This window comes from Desmodus rotundus, chromosome 3 (assembly GCF_022682495.2).
Source record: "Desmodus rotundus isolate HL8 chromosome 3, HLdesRot8A.1, whole genome shotgun sequence".
Taxonomy (NCBI): domain Eukaryota; kingdom Metazoa; phylum Chordata; class Mammalia; order Chiroptera; family Phyllostomidae; genus Desmodus; species Desmodus rotundus.
This window is the reverse complement of record NC_071389.1, coordinates 111,535,533-111,559,487: the sequence shown is the minus strand read 5'-3', so window position 1 is coordinate 111,559,487 and position 23,955 is coordinate 111,535,533. Positions and strand designations below refer to the sequence as shown.

At 34.8% G+C, this 23,955-nt stretch overlaps 1 protein-coding gene across 13 annotated transcripts in view; it reads right to left on the bottom strand.

The window, feature by feature from the left end:
* The window catches only part of WNK1 (WNK lysine deficient protein kinase 1), a 144,781-nt gene that overhangs the window by 72,148 nt on the left and 48,678 nt on the right, over positions 1-23,955 (bottom strand). For all 13 annotated transcript variants that reach the window (XM_024567251.3, XM_045196995.3, XM_045197056.3 and 10 more), the window contains exon 2: positions 12,635-12,807. In XM_024567251.3, the coding sequence (XP_024423019.1) occupies positions 12,635-12,807 (173 nt within the window). The remainder of the gene's footprint in view (positions 1-12,634; positions 12,808-23,955) is intronic.

Here is a 23,955-nt window from a genome sequence, read left to right as displayed (position 1 = left end):
AAAAAGAAATTATACAGTATTAACCCAAAGCATACTATGAAAAGGTAAAGCTATAACTGCGATCTATAGAACAACTTCTTTAAAACACCCCCCTCACACACACAGAAGGATGTCAACTAAGAAACTAACATAGGAACTAAAATGAAATTCTATTCAATTTTATAAAGAACATTAATAGTAAAAAGTTACCTTTATGGTTTAAAAAAGTATCAAATTCCTGTCATATGGAGGAGCAGGTAAACGCAGGACTTGCCTCCTCCCTCAACTATATCAAAATTACGACTGAACTACAGATCAATCATCATTGAGAATGACTCAAAGACTAACTGAAGTCTTGTAACTAAGGATATACAGAAGAAGCCAGATTGAGACTGGTAGGAGTGGCAGAGATATGGAACCAGTAGGTCCTATACCATGTGTGGCAGTTAAACTTGGAAGGGAAACATCAGCTGCAAACGTCTCCCCTGAGGAGTAAGGGTTCCCAGCTGCATACCAGGCCTCTGAGTCCATGGTTCTAGTGCCTGGAAAAGAGGTCTTCAGAAGAGAGCAACTTCTGGCTGTGAAGACCATCGGAGACTGGCTGAGGGAGACAGAGGGCTTCTGGAGTCCCAAGCAGTTCCTCTTACAGAAGTTGTTCACAGACTTACTTAGATTTACTCATTCTAACCTCCAGTGCTGGGCAAGCAGCTTGCCAGGGACTCACCGGAGAAACTTACTCATCTGGCTACAGGATGAGGGCTGGAGGGGCAGCTTCCTCCCACAAAGAGATGCTGTTCCTTTGCTAAACCCTTCCCCTGCAGGGGCAGGTGGGAGCCATCTTTGAGTCTCCACTAATCTAGCTAGCTGTTCTCCACCCAAGTCACTTTCAGTAGCTTTTCCATGCAAACAGCTCATGCTGCAGACTTTCCTAAAAAAGAGGAAAGGTCCACAAACCCCAAACAAGCAGCACCTGGCCTCTATGTGCCCCAAACCTAATGATAGGCAGCCCTAAGCCTGACACTAGTGGTAGCCAGCCTCAGTTCACAGTTTGGTCTTTCACAGGCACCTCCAAGCCCAGAATAAACAAAACCATTTGCAAATCTTTTGTAGCTCCTACCAGCTAGCCCCAGGCAGGACATAGGCAACAGCTGACCTTGGCTTACACCTCCCAAGGGGCCCCAAAACCAATACACACAGTAGCCAACTTCAGACAACAGCACAGTACCACCTAACTACCTCCACAAAGGACACACTCAAAGGGCAAACTTGGCAGGCACCAGAACCTGTTAAAGCAAAAGCAAATCCAGCTCTGTAGGATCAGTCCCTACACAACAGCTCTTCCACTGTAGTCAAGCCCAGTCCTTACAATCTGAGCCTGAAGGTCAATCCCTCCCACTGATGGGCCAACAGCAATCAAGTCTCAACTACAAGAGGAAGGCATGCACAACACACACAAGGGACACACCTGGAGCACCAGTCTCAGGTGACCAGGGAGACTGTATCACTGGATCCCACAGGACACCTACTACGTAAGGCCATACTGCAAAGGCCAAGAGATGTAGTAACTCTACCTCTACCTGTAACACATAGAAACAAACACAGAAAGGCAGCCAAAAAGAGAACACAAAGAAACATGTCCCAAATGAAATACAGAACAAAACTCCAGAAAAAGAACTAAGCAACATGGAGACAAACATTCTACCAGATGCAGATTTCAAAACAGTGGTTATGAGGATACTCGATGATCTGAGAACTTCAAACAAAAAGACAGAACACACAAAAATGAAAGGACACATGGACAAAATCAAGGGGGAGGAGGGAGGTGGGTTTAGCTGGGGTGGGGGGGTGGGGAGAAAATGCAGACAACTGTAATTGAACAAAAACAACAACAAAAAAAGAACACACAGAAATGGAGATACAAAACAAAAACAGAACCTGTCAGAAATGAAGACTACCATAACTGAAATGAAGAATGCATTAGAGTAAGTCGATAATAGATTAGAGGAAGCCAAGGACTGAATCAACAATTTGTAAGATAAGGTAGCAGAAAACACCCCATCAAAATGACAAAAAGAGTAATACGGATAGTTTAAGGGGCCTCTTAGACAACATCAAGTATACTAAACATTTGCATCATAGGGATAGCAGAAAAAGAAGAGAGAGCAAGGACTTGAAAACCCATTTGAAGAAATAATGACGGAAACTTCCCTAACCTAGCAAAGGAAATAGTTATATAAGCCCAGCAAGCAGAGTCCCAAACACGATGAACCCAAAGAGGCTTGTGACAAGACACATCATAATTAAAATGCCAGAGACTGAATACAAAGAATCTTAAAAGCAGTAAGAGAAAAGCAGTTTGCTACCTACAAGGGAGCTCCCGTAAGATGCAAGCTGATTTCTCAACAGAAACTCTGCAGGCCAGAAGGGAAGGCACAAAATATTAAAAGTGATGAAAAGCAAGGACCTGCAACCAAGATTATACCACTCGGTAAAGCTATCATTTAGAATCAAATGAGAGATAGGGATCTCCCCAACAAGAAAAAGCTAAATGAGTTCATCACCACTAAACCAGTACTACAAGAAATATCAAAGGGACTTCTTTAAGAAAAAGAAAAAAAATTAAAAATATGACTAATAAAATGGCAATAAATACATATCTATCAACAATAACTTTAAATGTAAATGGATTAGATGCTCCAATCAAAACACATAGGGTGGCTGAATGGATAAGAAAACAAGACCCTTATATATGCTGTCTACCAGAGACACTTCAGATTGAAAGACACACACAGGGTGTAAGTAAGGGGATGTAAAAAGATATTTCGTGATAATGGAAATGACAATTTAAAAAAGATGGGGTAGCAATACTACAAAATAGATGTTAAAACAAAGGGTATAACAAAAGACAAAGAAAGACCCAGCAATTCCACTTCTGGGTATTTATCCAAAGAAAATCAAAACATGTATGTTCATTGCAGCATTATTTACAACAGTCAAGATATGTAAGCAACTTCAATGTCCATCAATAGATGAATGGATAAAGAAGAAATAATACATATATTATACATATAATACACACACACACACACACACACACACACACACTGGAATATGACTCAGCCATAAAGAAGGATGAAATCTTGCCATCTGCAACAAAATGGATGGACCTAGAGGGTACTGTGCTGAGTGCAGTTAAGTCAGAGAAAGAAAAATGCCATATGATTTCACTTATATGTGAAATCATTTATTTTATTTTTTCCCTTTTATTGACTTTATTGGGGTAACACTGGTTATCAAAATGATATAGGTTTCAGGTGCACAACTTTACACCACATCATCTGTACAATGTACTGTGTGTTTGCCACCCCAAGTCAAGGCTCCTTCCATCACCATTTATCCCCCTATGCCCTCCTCCACCTCCCTCCCACCCATCGGCAATCACCACACTGTTGTCTCTGCATGTGAGTTTTTTCCTCTTTTGTTTTCATTTTTTCCTTGATCCCTCCACACCCTCACTACCCCCTCGAGAGCTGTCAGCCTGCTCTCTATGTTTGACTCTATCTCTATTTTGCTTGTTAGTTCATTAGACTCCATCATATGGTAAAAAACAAAATGAACGAACAAAAGAGAAACAAACTCATAGACACAGAGAACATTTTCAAGGTTGCCAGATATGGCAGGGCTTAGGAGAGTGGGTGAAAAGGAGGGAGGGATTAAGAAGTACAAATTGGTTTACAAAATATTCATGGAGGTGTATAGCATAGGGAATATACTTCATAATATTGTAATAACTATGCATGCTGCCAGCTGGGTACAAGTTTTATTGAAGAGGTAAGTTAGTAAGATATATATAAATATCTAATCACCATGTTATACACCTGAAACTAATATAATATTGTATATCAATTGTAATTGAGGAATAAAAAATTTGAGGAATAAAAAATTATCTAAAAATAAATAAATAAATAAATATCAAGACACAGTCACCTCTGAAGGGTGAGGGAAAGGCTGCCTGGGAAAAGGCATAAAAGCATTTAATGAAGTACTGGAAATGTTCTCATATTTTAATAGAGTTTTGATACATGAGTAAATGACATTGTCAAAACTCATCCAAAGATACAATCATAATTTCTGCTTTTCAGTGTATGTAAATTTTACCATAAGGAAAAACAAAGCATGCAAAGATTGAAACTTTAACAAAGTGGGTACTGGGGAGAAGCAGGCTAATGTCTATAACTGTATTCTGTGATGAATAAAATTAAAGTAGGCTGATAGCGGAATAATTACATGGACATATGTTAAAGCAAATGCAGCGAAAGTTAACAAATTAGAGAATCCAGGCAGTGATTATGTGTGTGTGTTCACTGTATAATTCTCTCAACTCTTCTGCGCAATTGAAAATTTTTATAATAAGACACTGGGGAAAAGTTGACACCGGCTTGTATCTCTTGCATCTATAAAATAATAAAGTATATAAAATATAATAGATTATTTGCAAAGCCTGTATCTTATAACTTACTAAAGTTACTTAGAATCAGTGGGATTTACCACGTAAACAGTTACATAATCTGCAGCCATGGACAGTGTTAGTTCTTTCTTCTACTTTTATGCCTTTTACCATTTTCCCCATTTTTATGCTTTATTGCAATGCAGGTGGGTCCTCTAAAACAATACTAAATATGAAATAGAAAAAAGGCATCTTTGTTTTGTTCCAAATCTCAGGGGTAAACAGTTAAGTATCACCATCCAGCATGATTTTAGCAATAGGTTTTTCCATGTTCTTTATCAGTTTGAGAAAGTTCCCTACTATTTGCAGTTTACTAAGAGTTTTTAGTCATGAATAGATGTTGAATTGTCAAATACTTTTCCCACATGTACTGAAATGATCATATGATTTTTCTCCTTTATTCTGTTATGTGATGAACAACACTAGTTCATTCAATGTTGAATCAACTTTGCAATCCTGGGATAAACCTTATTTGGTACTGATGTGTTGTAATTGCTGGATCCAATTTGCTATTATTTTGTATAAGATTTTTCTATCTACTTCATGAAGGACACTGATCTCAACAAATTTCTTTTGCATACCTAAGGCTTTGGTATTAGTGTTATGCTGACCTTATAAAATGAACTGAACAGTAATTCTTCACCTCTGTGTTTCGAGAAAATTCAACACACTGGATCCCTCCAACATTTTATTATGTTATAATACACACACCATAAAATTTACCATTTTTAAGTCGTATGAAATACCATATTTTGTTGTGTATAATGAACACTTTCTTGCCCAAATGTATGAGGGAAAAATAAGGATGTGCATTATACATGGATAGTGCCTGAAATACCTTGTGTCTGTTCTTATGTTTTATAATTATTTGTTACCTAGAACTTATTGTACTATAATATGCTCAAAAATAAATGCTAAAATCCCTTTATAATACAAAAACAAATATCTAAATATAAATAATAGAATTTAAAAATTAAAAAAGATTTTTTTCTTGAAAATTTGGGCCAAAAACGTGGGTACACATTATACATGCGAGAGCAATACACCCAAAATATGGTATTCATATTACTGTGCAATTACCACCACCGTCCATCTCAGAAAATTCTTTTCATCTTGCAAAACTGAAATTCTACACACATTAGGCAATAACTCCCCACTCCCTCAATTCCTGGGCCCTGGCAAGCACTATTCTATTTTCTATGTCTATAAATTTGACTACTCTGTGTTCCTCAAAAAAGTAAAATCATGTATTTATTTTCTTGTGACTGACTTATTTACTTAGCATAATATCCTCTAGGTTCATTCATGTTGTAGCATGTATCAGAATTTCCTTCCCTTTTAAGACTGAAAAGTAGTCCACAGTACATGTATTTCACTTTCACTGATGGGCACTTGGAATGCTTCTATCTTTTAGCTATTTGTGATCAATGCTGCTATGAACATGTGTATAAAAATATCTCTTCAAGAACCCTTTTCAATTATTTTGGGTATATATCCACAAATGGAATTTTTGGGTCATATGATAACACTATTAATTTTAAAATTGGGATAAAATTGACATATTGAATTATATTAGTTTTAGGTGTACAACACAATGCCTCAAAGTTGTATGCATTAAAAAATGATCACCACAATTAGTCTAGTTCACATCTATTGCCACACAGTTACAGAGTTATTTTCTTGTGATGAAAACTTTATAGATCCACTCTCTTAGCAACTTTCAGATATATAAAACAGTATTATTAACTATAGTCATTAAGCTGTTCATTAAATCTGCAGGATTAATCTATTTTATAATTGGATGTTTGTACCTTTTGATCAGTGCCACCCATCCCCACCCTCCACAACACACTAACCACAATCTGTTCTCTGTACTATGAATTTCTAGTTAGTGGTGGTTTGTTTTTGTGTGGATTTGGGAGAGAGGTGGCTTGGTTGTTTTGTAGATTTTATATATTAAGTGAGATCATGACATACTTGTTTTTTTGTCTGTTTCGCATAGCATTAATGTCAACAAGGTCTATTCATGTTGTCACAAGGAAATGGCAAGATTTTCTTCTTTTGAAAAATGTCTTTTATTTATTTTTTAGAGAGAGGGAAAGGGAAGGACAAAGGGAGGGAGAGAAACATTGATGTGCAAGAGATACGGTACATCTATTGGTTGCCTCTTGCACGCCCCCAACTGGGGACCTGGCCTGCAACCCAGGCATATGTCCTGACCGAGAATTGAACCAGCAACCTTTTGCTTCACAGGCTGGCACTCAATCCACTGAGCCACATCAACCAGGGCAAGATTTCCTTCTTTTTATGGATGAATAGTATCCCACTATATACATACACACACACCTTTTACCCATCCATTGATGGTCACTTAGGTTGCATCCATGTCTGGGCAACCATAACTACAATGAACATGAGGATACATATATCTTTTTCAAGTCATTACTTTCATTTCATTTGGACAAATACTCAGAAGTGGAATTGCTGGATCAAATGATAGTTTTAATGTTTTGAAGAACCTCCATATATTTTATGTGGAATATAATATTGTATTCCAATACACACTTCCACCAACAGTGCACAACAGTTATCTTTTCTCCACATCACAGCCAAAACTTGTTATTTCTTGTCTTTTTGATAATAGGCATTGTAACACATATGAAGTGGTATCTCAGTATGGTTTTGATTTGTGATTCTCCAATAACCAGTGACCTTGAAGCATCTTTTCATGTACCTGTTGGTCATTTGTCTATCTTCTTTGGAGAAATGTTTATTCAAATCCTTTGCCCATTTTTGAATGAGTTGTGTGTTTTTATGTTATTAAGTTTAGGGAGTTCTGTCTGTAGTCTAGATATTAATCCCTTTTGTGTTAAATATTTGCAAATATTTTCTCCATTCTATGATTTGCTTTTTATTCTGTTGATAATGTATCTTGATGCACAAAAGTTTTTAATTTTCATGAATTCCACACTAGATTTCAAAACATTTGATCTGGCATACCTTTTAGGCAATTCTGGTAAACAAAATCACCTCTACTTTTGGTATATAGTATTAAGTTTCTTTTTACTGAGGATAGTGACCTCAAGGTCACCCAGCTAATTTCAAGACAATTGAACTCTTAAGTATATTCTACTTCTATTGCCTAACTGGCCACTCTATCTCTCATATGTTATGTATACCACCATCAGATAAATCTTTCTAAAGAAATGCTAACATAGTCCTTGACACAGTAGGTACTCAATAGTTTTCTGAATTATTCAATGCACTGTATCACTACTAGATCATAATCTATTCCAATGGTTCTCTACTATCTTTAAGTTAAAGCAGCAACTAATATTTCTACTGGAGCCTTTTTCATGTCATTATTCCTCTTAATAAACTTCCTATTTTTGACCAAAAAAGTTAACCTACAGCTAACCTTTTATTCTCTGTATTTAAACAATTCCCATACCATCTCTCCATTTCAGAAAAGCCACCTATCCTTTAAAGCCTAATTTTAATCCTATTATTTTGACAAAGACCTTCAAGATTACTCTAATAATAGGAAGTGATACTGTCTTCTCAACTGCTATTGAAATAAAAACTGCTATTAAAATGAAAATGCTATTATTCAGCCATAAAAAAGAATGAAATCTTGCCATTTGTGACAATGGATGAACCTTGACAACATTACACTAAGTAAAATAAGTGAGACAGAGAAAGAAACAAACTACAAAAAAAAAAAAAAATCCCAAGCTCATAGATACAGAGAACAGATAGTGATTGCCATAGGCAGGGATGGGGGGAGGGGTGAACAAAAGGGATAAAGGGAGCCAAAGGTACAAACTTCCAGTTAAAAAATAAATAAGTCATGTGAATGTAATATACAGTGACTGTAGTTAACAATATTGTATTGCTTTTGTAAAAGTTGCTAAGAGTGATATTAAAAGTCTTCATTATTAAAAAAAATGTCACTATGTATGGTGACAAGTGTTAACTGGACTTACAGTGATCATTATGCAATATATAAAAATTTTGAATCATTATATTGTAAATCTAAAAATAATATAATGTTGTATATCAACTGTGCCTCATTTTTTAAAAATTTAAAAATCATTTTAAGTTTCATTATTGTAATTTTTTAAAAATCCTCACCCAAGTATACTGATTTTAAAAAGAGGGAGTGAGAGGGAGATAAAGGAGGTGGGATGGACACACACACACACACACACACACACACACACACACACACCTTGAAAGAGAAATATCGATCAGCTGCCTCCCATAAGTGCCCTGACCGGGAATTGAACCTGTATGCTTTCAGTGTACAGGATGATGCTCCAACCAATTGAGCCACCCAGCCAGGACTATTATTACTATTTTATATAAAAATAGGAATATTATTTAAAACCACCACACCTAACAAGAAATGTGACAACTAGGCATTATCTGTGCAGAAAAGAATTAATTAATTATCTGATAAATAGATAAATCATCTTCCTGATGCAGCAACTTCCAGGCCTTCATTACAGTTCACGCATGCCCAATTGCACTGAGGAAAAGCCTAACAATTGGGAAGTTCCAGTCTCATAACCGCAGCTCCTAATCAGCTTTTCAGTGCTGAAACAGTTCATGTAAACTGACAACCAACTCATGGTTAAATGGGGATAGTTATTGTACTTACCCCTCAGAATTAGAAGACTAAATGCTAAGAACAATGGCTGCTGAATATTAGAGTATAGGAAGTTTTAGTTCATCAAAAAGAGAATATCATAAAGACATAGATATCATAAAAAAGGAACCAAACAGAAATTCTGGAGCTAAAACACAATAATAAAAATCTCATGGAAGGCTTTCAAAAGCAGATTTGAGCAGGCAGAAGATAGAAGCTGCAAACCCAAAGACAAATCAATTGAAATTATCTAGTGTGAAGAGCAGAAAGAAATAAAAGAGTAAAGAAAAAATTCACAGAGCCTAAGAAACAAGAGACTTGTGGAATACCACCAAGCAGATCAACATATACAAAATGGGAATATCAAATAAGAAGAGAGAAATGGAAAGAATGAATATTTCATAAACTATTGCCCACAAACTTCCCAAATTTGTTAAGACATGAATTTACACAACCAGGAAGCTCAACAAAATCCAGAAATCTGGGATAAAGGCAAAGAGATCCACAATGAAACACTGCAGTCAAACTGCTGAAAACCAAAAAACACAGAGAGAATCTTGAAATCATCAAGAAAAGCAACTCCTCATGTCCAAGATACACTGTGTGGGAAGAGGAATGAGGATTAACATCTTACCAGGTGTACTTCTGATGATGAAATGTCAGGAACTTGACAGATGTAGTGCTTACAATGTGAATGTACAAAATGCCATTGAATTGTACACTTAAAAAAGTTGATTTTATGTTAGTGATTTCACCTCAATTTTTTAAAAAACTTAACTTTATTTCCATCACCTGAATGAAATTTTCTAACCCATATATTCCTTTCTTACTTTTAGATATGGGCATTTGTTTCAACATAAATATATATATGTGAAACAAAGCTAGAAACTCTTAAGGTCCAAAAAGCATATATTTTAGAACTAATTCTCATTCCTTTTGTCCCTTTTGCCTCTGCAAATTCTACCAATGTTCCTAATTGTTCTAGATTCTTCCAGGTATGAATATAGATTTGTTTTAAATCTATTTGCTTAGGACTATACACACAGCCTCAATCAGAACCATCCTCTGCTCAAATGTTGTCTTTCCTTATTCTCTGGACTTTTTTCCTTTTAGAGTAAAATTAAATCTAATTCTCACTCCATGCCCCATCTTCTTTTTTCATATTTTCCATGTTTCTGCTTTCTGGTTTCTATTTATTATTATCTATTCAATCTAGTCAGCTATTTAACCTAACTACTTAAGTTTTAATTTTAATGATTTATTCTTATTTCTAGTTCTTTGGATCTCTTCTAAATATGCCTGAACTTTTTTTTTTTAATTTTATTTATTTTTAGAGAGAGGGGAAGGGAGGGACACACATCAATGTGTGGTTGCCTCTTGCGTGCCCCATACTGGGGACCTGGCCCACAACACAGGCATGTGCCCTGACTGAGAATCGAACCAGCAACCCTGCGGTTCGCAGGCCAGCACTCAATCCACTGAGCCACACCAGCCAGGGCTGAACTTTTTTTTGATGATGTTATATTTCTTCATTATGGTTTCTACTCCTTCTTTTATCACTTTATATTTGTATATGCTTTATATACCTACATATATCTTTACTGTCATCTTTTTATAGTTACTTTGCAATCACTTTCAATCACTGTCTATAGTATCTTTAATTACTGTGGTGCTATTTTCCAGTTAGAGCTGATCAATCTTTACTGCTTGGTAATTTAATTGTGAGGTCACCTTCACTGGAGACCATTTTGTCCATGGACACTGTGACCAATGAAGTATGAAAATGTCCCTGGGAGTTGCCATTGGGTTCTGAAACAATTATGATGTTTATTCCTAGTGTTGGGATTCCTCCACCAAGCAAGTAGTACAAATGTAGATTAGAGAGTCATCTACATATGACCCAGGCTGAGATTTCTGTTTTTCATAGGGACTGTTCTCCAATCCAAAGTTCTAGGCAGAGGGGCAAAATTCCTTGCAACTTTCACTCCCTGGAGTGCACAGTTCTCCCTTACATGGGTAATTCAGTTTTTTGGAAACAAGCAAACTTCTAGCTCCCCGTTCTACTGAGTTTTAAGGCCTTTAGTCCTGCCATAGACATTAAAACTCTAGTACTCAATCCTCAAGCTCCATGAGTAGTGTGAAATCCCAATAGAATGCCAGGGCATTAACTCCTGTTTTGGCCTTGAGTTACTTCTTCTTTGCCTTTTATCTGGATATTAGCCCCTCACCCATTTTCTTGAAGCTTGGGTACATATTGAAGAAGCTTTTATTATATTCCACATTTTAGTTTATTGGTAAGGGGGAGGCCATCCCATAGTGACTTAGCCCACTATGTTAGCCAAAGCCCCTCATTACAGTTTTTAAAACAAGTAAACTGTTGTAGGGTGGTAGACTGTTGTCAATCCACTAAGTATCCAATCAGTGAAAAGAATCTCAAGGTGCAGATATACAAAATACTACTGTCACACAATTCAAATATTCAATATTAGAATATTTAATCCATTCAAATATGTAAGTTTCAGGCATAGCGGGAGCACAGTGTAGTGGAAGAAACAGGCATGTGCACAACAAAAAGCCTGGATGACTAGGAGAAGGGTGTTGCCATATATATTACAGAGATTGGGTGGAAATTAAAATCTGCAGGGGGGAAATAATTTGCCAGCTTTCAAATATGTTAGTTTTAAGCATCCAAGAGCATATGCAACTGACTATATCCAGGAGATACAAGACTATGTTTCTGAGATAAGGGATTAATGAGCTCTGTAGCATTAACTAAAGAAAGTAAATATACGATAAATATATACGACAGAGATAATTTTTAAAAATCCAATTCTTCCACAATAAATAATTTACACCATATAATTTACACTAGTTTCCTCTCTGAGTACTAATAGATACTTTGAGGGACCTGAGATTCCAGAGGCATAGTCCAACTCTTACCTTGAAATGCTTTTTAAAAGGAACAGAATTTCTGCATTTGACCTATCTGTATTCTTTAAAGAGATGAAAGGTCTAGATGTTTTGGCTTCAATTTCTGATGCTATGGAAAATGACATTACCTAGTGATAATGTTCACAATACAGTATGCAACAGCTGCATACAATGCAATAGTGCCACAGGTACAGCAACACAAGGTGATAAAATAATAGGTAAGGCTTCTCAGTAAGTTTCAACCTCATTTTAACCACTAGAGGGCTACCTTGTCAGACATTTAATTTCTAATCCCTTAGCCACTCTATTTTAGAAACACCAAGTACTAGGACTTAAAAAACTAGATTTATTCTGCTAAAGCATGTCATTTTAATACTTACCAATAAATAATTATTGAATCACTTTATGTACCAGGGGACTCTATGGCAGAAAAATGTGCTGATATACCAACAGTTAAAGGGACTGTCCTCTCTTTAGGGCAACGAGAAGTCGGACTGATAAGCCTAAAATAAGAAAACTTACATTTGCTCATACTTCTTGGTCAGGTTTTATATTGATGGACTTACGTTTTAAGTGTTCCAGATGTCATAAGTTCAGTCACCAAAACAATGCACTTTTTTCCTTTTACTGTGGATTCCCAGGAATCATAGAATCGAACAATATTGGGATGCTGAAGACCCTTTAACATTTCAGCCTCTTCTTTAAATCTCTGCCTCTCAGATTTTGTTAACTTTCGATCCTACAATCAAAAACCAAAACAGAATGTGGTTTAAAATAATAAAATACCAGGTTACTGTGAAATTTAGATAGTAAACATACTAAATTATAATAATCAACAGTGTTAAAACAGTAACACTCAGTTTACTATTAACTAACAACTTTATCAGCCTATCATGAGTGTGAAAACAGGCTAGACTATATTGAAGAAAATTTTGTATTATAAAGTCATGTTTGAGATTATTTTATTATCAGTACATTAATGTATGACTCAGATACAGTCTAGTCTCATTTTGTATGTGCAATTAACTTACTGCTTCCAAAACAAGTCATCTATTGCTAGAGATAAGCAATTTAATAACATGAGACAAATATGGGTTTTTGAGGTAGAAACATATAAATATAAATTCCAGTTCTGTCTTTGCTTTGGTTAGAATTTCCTTTATAAATATATACCTTCACCTCACAGGACTGTTTTAAGAATTAAATAATCTACTAGGTATGCTTTCATCACATTTAAAGTACCTGGCACTTCACAGGTTCCTGGTCCCTGAGATAAACTGGTGAAAGCACTTAATTTGTTGTTTTTCCCTTGATGAGGTCTTACATACACAAACTCTGAATTGTTCTGAAAATTAAAATTGGAACTATCTCTTTCACAATATTCTATCAAAACATGTAATACTTATTTTGACAAAATAAGCATACCATAATGTATCCATCGGGCAGTTAAATAATTAAACATCACAGACATAATTTAAAGTCCTCATCTACCATATTTTGCCATGTATAATGCACACTTTTTTGCTCAAGTTTTGTAGGGAAAATAAGGATGCACACTATACATGGGTAGAACTACTTCCATATCTACATAAACGTTAATTCTTTTATTTATGCTTATGTGTTAAAAGTGTAACTCTAGAAAACAAAAACGATAACCATATGCAAAATAATATCCTGGAATATAATTGTTTTGTTTCTAAATATAAATAAATAATTGAATTTAAAAATTAAAAGATTTTTTTCCCTGAAAGTTTAGGATAAAACCATGGGTGTGCCTTATACATGAGAACACATTATACATGGCAAAATACGGTAATTACACTGTCCTTCTCATTACAATTCCTTACCCTTGAATAACCACTCTCTTGAATTTGAACATACCATTCCTATATGGGTTTTTACACTTTATATGAAATACTAACATTTCATAAAATGATGTTATAGAGTATGTACTCTTTGGAAGCTTGCTTTTTTCACTCAATACTGAGATCATCCATGATGGTATATAAGGAGACATTACAAGATATCTACCATATTATAACTTGGATCTACTCATTGTCACTGCTATACAGTTATTCATTGTCTGAATATACAGGCGTAGGTTTACAGTTGTCCATATGGAAAACAATACAATAATTAATAAATGATAATACAAGAATAAACTCTTTCACGTACTAACAACTGTATATCTATTTTTGCTCCATCCTGTATTACAATTTATAAAATCTCCTACTAATGAATCTCTAAATTGTTCCCCATTTTTCCCCACTACCATACTACTGCAATGGTGTTATAATATTAATCTCCTTGGACATACATTCAACGGTGTCTATAGAATACTCATTCTTAAACTTCAGGTCCACAAAACCCTTTAAGGTAAATTTGTGAACATGTGTGAAAACAAATCTTTATTTTTCATTTACCATGAATTAAAATTTAATATCTCCTTTAATTATTTAATGTATACACCTAATAGTATTCAGCAGTACCTGTGATTTTTGCCACCAACAAACCTAGATTATTTCATGTCACATAGAAGTGGTTGCAGATTATCTCAAAATAGCAATTACACAAATCATTACTTTGAAATGATACCTATTAGACTTTCAATAGATTTTATTAGTATGTACTAGTAATGCATACTAATCACAAATTGAAACTTTTTGATAATTATTCAATATTTGTTTCCATTATAATCCTATTTTATTATATGAACTTAAAACAAACATTATTCTAGCTTTCACCAGCCTTCCAAAAGAGATCTGAGGTAGAAAAAAGTATTAAGAACAACTATTAGGATACAAGGCTAACAACAGAATTGTTGGATCACAGGGTATAGGCATCTTCACTTTTCATAAGTATCAAGAGGCTGCTTTTCAAAAAGACTGTACCAACTGATTCTCCCAATAGCATGGTCACCAACATAGTAATCTCAGGCATTAACTTCTGTCAATTTGATGGGTATAAAATCATATCCTGGTGCTTAATTTATGTTTTTAGAATCAATTATAAGCATGAGAAACTTTTTATTTCCTCGCAGACTATTTAAGATTACTCTTCTGTGAACTACCTAATAATATCATTTGTTGATTTATTTGTAGAATTTCTTAATATATTCTGGATACTAACCCTTTATCGATTTTATGAGTTTCACATATCTTTTCTCAGTTGCGGTTTGTATTTTCACTTTGTTTATGATGTCTTTTCATTCACAGATGTTTTTATTTCGCTGTAGTTCAATTTATCTATCTTGTACTTTGTAGTAGATGGATTTAAGTCTTCAGTAATTCTTCTAGACACAGACCATAATTTTTCTTTTTCTTCTCCTTTTTAAAATTTATATTTGTTTGTTTGCCACATTTTGGAACTTATCTGTTGAGGAATTTTTTTGTTTGGGTAAAAGGACTAGCTATTACTTTTTTTCTGTATCAACCAATAGCCCCAATACCATCTGGTGAACAATCCATCTTTTCCATGTAAGTGTAGTTCTATTTCTGAATTCCATATTCATTTCCAACAGTCTATTCTCCCACTAATAACACACTTTCTTAATTGCTATAGTTTTAAAATAATTCACACCTTGTAGGAGAACTACTTTCTGTAGCATCCTCCCCAAATTTATGTTCTAAGTTATGTTCTCATTTTTCCCATGAGAAGACTTCTACTTTTTTTTAACAGAAATTTAGTTGTGTGTGTGTGTAACCTTACTCTGTCCTTTATATCTTTTAACTTCTCTCTCATTTTTTATTTCTTTATCTTTGCTACTCTCTGGGTAATGTTCTCGGATCTACTTTCTTGCTCACTAATCTCTCGAGTTATATCTAACCTACTTATTCCCTCTTTTTTTTTTTTTTTTAAATTGATCAATCTTTACAGTCTGTAGGAGGCAGGGATGCAAAGGACATGTGTTAAGGTCTCAGCCCCTGATCCAGAAATAAAAGATGAACACAAACCAGGTATGTACTCCCAACTGACCATACAAGTTTTAGAGTGCTCGGTATATAGTTGAGAGGGGTGTATATTTTAACACCCATAAAGAAAATAAAATCTAAAGTCAAGTAGCCAGTCACCAAAAGTACCCATTGAGGGGTTTGCTAAAGGCAGTTCAGTCACTACTCTGGTCCCTACTTTACCCCTAGCATCATTAAACAAAGGTAGGGTCAGGGAAAGCTAGGCACTTACTGAAGGGTTCAGTACAGAAAGAATGCTCCTGCTACTGGACTATGCCCAATGACTGGAGGAAAGATTCCTTCCTCTTCAGTGGTAACTCTACAAATGGGATTTTAAATGAGATATGATAACTGACAGCTAAAATTGCAATCATCCCCTCCAACCTCGACAAGCCATGCCTGCTTCATGAATAGGCAGGCTTTCCCAGCATCTTCCTCAGAATTTCTTCTTTCCCTGGGTCCCACTCCGTCTCCAAATTATCAGTGCAATGTTGGCCTCTCTCAAAGTTTCATAAAAAACCCCTTTCACAGTCCTTTATCATTTTATTCCCACTCCCAACTAGAGGCTGTGACCATCCACAAAGTCACACACCTTGTCCACTAAGACTCAGATTCATGGCAGCATAGCTATATCATCCTGGATTATCCTCCTAAAATGTTCCTTTCCTGGGGGACAGATAGCCAATGGACAAGTCAATAGAACTGGGGCCAGATGACTGAGGAAGTTGGCACTTGAGTTTTTAATCATAATGCATTTTCATTTCTTAAAGCTCTATTTGGGTCTTTATCAAATCAGTCATTCACTACCCCTTCCAACACCATCTTGATGTTTTTGTTGTTTTAGTTCTTAGTCCTTTTTCTTATAATATGACTTACTTTACAGACTTTATTCAATACCACTTTTATCTGAGTTACTAGGGATCTAATTTTGCCTACTGTCTGGGGGGCCGATGTTCACTTGTGTTGGTTTGTTTCTTCATGTGGTAATCTTAAAATATGATTTGTTTGTTAGAATATCCTCAGTTGCAGGTTTATTCCACAAACTCTAGTCTGTCTTTTCATTTCATTTTCCTCTTCAAAGAACGATTTTAGTGGACCTCAATTCCAATAACTGCTTGGGTTTGAGGTTTCATCTATCCTCAGATAGATAGTGAAACTATGCCTCTTAGTTAAAAGGCTGGCCACTGTCCCAGAAAAGTCCTAGTGTCAATTCATACTTTTCCCACTCTGGTTTTGAGTTTCTTCTTCATTTTTAGACCTTGGAGATTATCCTTATTATAACAAGCTCAGTTATGCATTGAAAATAATAGGTTTTTGTTGTTCTTTTCATCAAGATTTTCAAAATTGTATCTGGTGTTTCACAGTAGGAAGTTTTCAGCTTGTTTGGTTTTTCATTTATTGACAATAGGGTTTATGTTTGTTAAAATGTTGTTCATCATACATTCTTCAATGTTCCTCATATAAGGAAAATTTATACAGAAAAAAAGAATAAAAATCTAGATCACTTGTTGACTCCTTTACATATTACTGAACCTTACAATAGTTAAGTTAGGAAAATTTATTTTAAAGAAATTGTGAAAAGTTAATTCAGTCTCAAAACAATTAGAAGACAGTAATTACACAAACCAAATAAATTATATTGCACCTATCATTAAGTGATATTTAATTTTTATATTTTAATAAGTCTACCTATTTGATTGTCTTGATAAGTAGTTTTATCTGTGTAGCATACGATATTCAAATTTTAACAATTTTTAACATCTTCAAAAATGTTTACTATTTGTGTACCTTGTGTCAGACAACATTACAGACAAGATTTCTGCTACTGTAGATCTTAACAGTTTTAAGGGGCAGAGGTATTAATTTTATTAAGTATGATGAACAGAAAAGCAGTGGGTACTTCAAGAGCTATCATACCAGACCCAATTCTTTGTTCACAAGTGTGCACTAACTAGAGTTAGCCATGTAAGAAAAAAAATGACTACCAGCAGGTTACCCCAAGAATTAAGTGAGATCCCAGGTATGGAAGCATATGAAAACACCAATAGTTCTAGTCACATAATACTTGAAATGCTTAAGATAGTTTGCTAAAGGCAAACTTAGAAATGTAGGATACACAATGGAAGCATGAAGACTCAAAACATTAGTAACAATGAGCTATAAAATTTAAATTTATTTATTTAAATGTGTTTTGTCACTCATAGTTTAGATCTGCTAGAAAATATATCAGACCACTGTAGCTGAAACTTGGAATATATATTTATGATAAAGGATAAGGTATATAGTGCTTAATGGGAATAGCTTAAATAAATTAGGTAAGTACATGTATTCAGTGTTGTACAAATAGAAGGTTAACTTTAAGTCTGATTTTTTTTTCTTTTTTTTTGCTTTAGCTGAGTAAGCTCAGTTGGTTGGAGCATCATCCCATATGCCAAAGTTGTGGGTTCAATCTCTGGTCAAGGCACATAAAAAAAGCAACCAATGAATGCATAAATAAGTAAAACAACAAATCAATGTCTTTCTGCAAGCCACTTCTGATATATTCAGTCAGTCACAGCAGCTCCTCCATTGACTGCACAAATCTTTTTTCATTTCAGTTGTGTTTTTACCTATCTTGAAATAATAAAGTATAATATGCCAAAAATGTTGCTTATTTTTTTATCTTCAATATTAAAATGGCTACACAAAATACACCAATTTTGATTTTTTAAAAATGTACATTGATATGGCAGCTATCACATACAATCTAACAAAACTGTTTCAAATGAAGTTAGACAACTAAGTGCTACTAGAGCTGTCATACAGAAAAAACTGAACAAACTTTTTGGCCAACACAACTGTTTAAAAAAACATATTGAACCTTTCATTGTAAAATGTTTTCTCTCAACTGGTTATACGTGAGTAGACAGAAATTGTCACCAGATGTGAACTAAGCCTGTAATATAAATCATTCTATACTGTTGCTTAGATTTTAATTATAATTTTAAATCTATTTACAGACTTTTCTATCTATAATCCCAAATTCTTAACAATGTCCTAAAGTGCACAAGGCTTGCAAATTCTTTCTGCTGAAAACTTACTTGAAGTAATTTACTTACGTCTTTCTCTATTACCACAATCCTATTTCATGCTATCATCATCTCTTCTAAATTCCTGCAATAACCTACTCATTTCCACACATCTAATCTTACCCTTGTACAATGTTTTCTACTCTGTCCATATACAGCCAGAATATTTTTATATGATTTTAAACAATTCTAAGGTATTCTTAGAAATACAATTTTTCATATTTAACAACTGAAATTAAATGTGTCATATAACTAAGAGTTTTATATTCAATGAAATGTTGTATGTCCTGTTTAAAACTTTTTAATAGCTTTCTACAGCCTTGAGGATAAAGATGAAAATCATTATGACCTGTGAGGTCCCACATAACATGGTTCTTGCCCACTTTTAGAGCCTAATTTCTTGCCATTCTAATCTTTTCCATTCTCAAACATACCACGCTTCTTCCCACTCAGGTCCTTCAAATATGCTGCTCTTCCAATCTAGAATGCCCCTCTATCCATCTTTATTTGCCTAGTTAATACCCATTCATTCAATCAAATATCAATTCATTTCCTTAGGAACTGTAGGTTAAGTCATCCCTCCTCCACACTGATATATTGGGTTGGCCGAAAAGTCTATTTAGCTTTTTCTGTAAAAGACTCATTTTTCATTTTCACCAATAACTTTATTGATTTGGATATTTTGAGTATGTCAGCTATCTCCCACTATAGGCTTCTAGAGGGCAGTAGAAGCCAGGGGTGGTGCTAAACATCTCCCAATGCATAAGACAGCCCCACGGCAAAGAATTATTTGGCCAAAATGTCAGTAGTACCAAGAAACTTCACAAACTACTTTTGACACGTTCTATCAGTTATAGCACCTCCATACACTACCCAAATCTTTTTGTGTGTTTCAGATGCATTTTTACCTTTCTTGAAATAATAAAGAATATACCAAAAGTGTTGCATATGTTCTTCCATCTTTAATATTAAAATGACTGCACAAAACTTCACCAATTTTGATAATTTTTTAAAAAATGCATGCTGATATGACATCTGACACAATGTAACAAAACTGTTTTGAATGAAGTTAAAGACAACTAAACACAATTAGAGCCATGGAACGGAAAAAATGTAATGGAATTTTGGCCAACCCAATATATTTTTTATAAACTATGTATATACCTCTTTCATAGCATTTAATAACAAGTAATATTACACTAAGGTGTATTCTACAAACAGTGACAATTGATTTTTCAGTTTTCTGTCTTCAGCTTCTTAGCATAAGGACTTGTTAATAACCATGTGTTGAATGAATCCATGAATGTGATTTCCAAGCAAAAGAATTTGTGTGTGTCTTTAACACACAAATCTGGCAGTCCCTCTGGGATAAAAGAAATTCCTATTCCTAGGACTTAAAAAGAAAGGTAAGAATTGAAATTAGACCTCTGAGTCTCAGTAAATCTAACACAACTCAAACACAATGACCAATTTGCAAGAGTCACAGCTGTTAGTTACCATTCTGATTTTTAAAAATAGTGTGTAAAAAGCTTATTGTTTAAAAAGATGCCAGCTACTTATTTATAGCATAAGTAAAGAGGAAAACAAACAGGGACTTCCTCACCAAAAATCTACAATCATTTCTTGGTGAGAATACAGAAATGGCAATCTTAAACCTCTATCAGAATAAGGCTAACTTTTATCTAATTTGCATAGAAGTCATCTATACCATAAATAGGAGCTATTTTACATATCATAGATTTTTATACTTCTTGTGATTATTTATGATTTTAAGTGGTCTGTGAACTGTGCTTAAAGCTTTAATATTAGAAATATTTGTTAAAAAAGAAAAAATATACTGTCCAAAGGTCTGTCCAAAAAAAGTCCAGCCATCGTTAAATAACAAGACTGGTTTAAACAACAATGATGTAACCCGGCAGCCAAGAAGGAGACTGGAATGTGCATGCGTGAACTATCACAACTTCACTATATTAGTCAATGGGGGTGATAGATGCCATTGAGTAAGCATGTGTACTGTGTGGCCATAACATTAAAAATGACTGAGCAAGTAGAGCAACAAATCTGCATCAAATTTTGCGTTAAGCCCTGGCTGGTGTGGCTCAGTAGACTGAGCACCAGACTGCGAACCAAAGCATTGCCAGTTCAATTCCCAGTCAGGGCACATGCTGGGGTTGCAGGCTAGATCCCTTGTTGGGGGCGCATGAGAGGCAACCGGTCCATGTATCTCTCACATCCATGTTTCTCTCCCTCTCTTTCTCCCTCCTTTCCCATCTCTCTACAAATAAATAAATAAAATCCTTAAAAAAAAAGTTTGTGTTAAGCTTGAACATCCTCTGCGGAAAATATTTGAGTGATTCAGAAGGCCGCAGCTTCGGGCAACTGGTGACTTGCAGCTTCATCACGACAACACTGCCACTCGTGCAACACTTCTTCAGCTCCTCTACGGCCTAGATTTGGTGCCCTGCAGCTTCTGGCTTATCCCAAAACTAAAATCACCTTTGAATCTTCCAAAACTAAAATCACGGTTACTCTTCCCTTTGTAAGGGAAGAGATTTCAGACTGTTGATGAGATTCAGGAAAATTCAGTGGGGCAACTGATGGAGACTGGGAAAACTGTGTGTGGTCCCAAGGTGCCTACTTTGAAAGGGACTAAAAGGTCATTGTCCTTTGTACAATGTTTCTTATATCTTGTATCTTCTTCAATAAACGTCTCTATTTGTCATATCACATGGTTATACTTTCTGGACAGACTTCGTATGAACAGACTCAAAAAAGTTTAGTATCTCCTTCAAATTTACATGAAAAGCAGTATAAGAATTAAATGAAAAATTGATTTAAAACTCATGTTCTATTCACTAGACAAGGCAACCATATCTCAGAAATTTGTAAAGCTTCTAAAACAATTTGCCTCTCAGAAAAGTTATGTTGATATTTCTGTTATTAACTAAGGATCACTGAAAAGGACTAGGTACTTTAGCTAAATTTCTGAAGGTAAAATAAGAAATCAAAGAAATAAGAAAACAAAGAAAATATACTGCTTAAATATTAACAACTGTTAATCAAATTATCACGAAGACAATGATATCAAATGAGATTCAAAACAGATTAGCCACCAATGTTTTTAGTAATTCTCTCCAGCATTATCAAACTGCATATTCCTGGGGGCTTGCTAATACTATTCTAATCGCAGCATTCATTACTTTCAGTGCAAACTAGGGCTGATACAGCTAACCCACTCTATTCATTTCATTCCACCTACATAAAATTGTTTTGACAGGCTAAATGAACAAAACCAAGGATCACTGTCACATGACCTCCCATAACATGCACAGTTCCAGGCTGCTGAGAGTTGGAGGGGGGAAGCTGGGCAACAACTAAAACAATCGTTTATCTCAGTACCATCCAAATAACAGTGCTCAGTAGACTATTTGCTGATGCAGTTTCTTCTTGGGTGAGAAACACAATGCTAATATTTGGTAAAATGGCCTTATAGCAATGTGCACATCTTCAGCTCCTTGTTTTTAATAAGTTATTTTATTTTAAGCATTGTCTAGAGGCACTTTTTCTTCAGCCCTTAATTTCAGTATTTTCTAAAGTAGCAATCCTATGTTTTCCTATTGCTTATTTTATTAGACCCAGAAGCAAACATTCCAAGTAAATTGTGACTGAAACAATGAGACTGGTTATCATTAACTAAACCCAAAATGTTCACTTAATTAGCTAACGTGCACATTAAAAAAAACACAACATACCTGGCCTTCAAGTCTTACTAACATTTAAATAAAGGTCAGTAGCATTTTATTTTTAACAATATTCAAAGTTTTACTGCTAAATTAAGACCTCATATGATAAGTCTACATATCGAAATATGGGTGGAGAGAAGTGCCTGGAATTTCTTGATTAAAATATTTTAGGTCAATACTGGAGTCCTCCCTCCTTATCATTTTCTGCACCACACTGACTTAGCAAAGACCTGGTTACCTATTCCATATTTCAAAGTGATACTAATTGCTGGGTGTTGGGATATAGAAATAAAAACTTGTCTTCAGACACAGAGAACAGCAGTTAAAACATTGCTTTCCAATGAAGCATGGGTATGAGTTATAACTAAGAGAAAAAAAATTATTTTGTAATTTTAAAAGAAAGGTATCATAAAAATCACTTAAGTCTGGAATATCTATCTCTCATAAGCCCACACAGTCAAGTAGTAATTTAAATATATTACTTGTTTCTGTACTTCTAAATATTTCTATCTACCAGATATTTTGCCTCTTCATCTATAGGTAAGTATTTTTCTTTTGAAACTTCAGAATAATTAGAGATTGAAAGTCTAGGGAAAGGTGAAAAAATAACTAATAGAAGCAAAATTAATGATTCTCCTGCAAAAACTCTTAACTGTTAACAAGAATAAAAAAAGATTAACAGGGCTTTTAAGGTGTTTTGAAATACTATATGAAAATTAAACATGGATTTTTATGTAGCCAAATCAACCGAGTAAACTGCTAATACAAATTTCTTTTATGACCTTCCAATCTGGTACGGTACCTTAGAGAGGAACTGGGCCTATCCCACAGAAAAGAGTCTGCTAGTTGAGTTTTCTTCAATAGGTTAACAGATCTATTATGGGGGTGAAGGGAGCAAAGGGACATTAAAAAAATAACATTGTGTTTCTTGCTTCTCCATTGAATCTGCTAAGAACTATTCTGAAATAGCACTAGTTTCAGAAGAACAACAAAGGTCCTCAAAAGAATAGTGTAAAGAGCCTGGTTATTTGAGGAACTCCTCTTTCCATCCATTCTTAGCAATCTGGCTCATCTTCATTTGCATTTCATTTATTAACCGAAAGTTTGTATCAAAACGTCAAGAAAA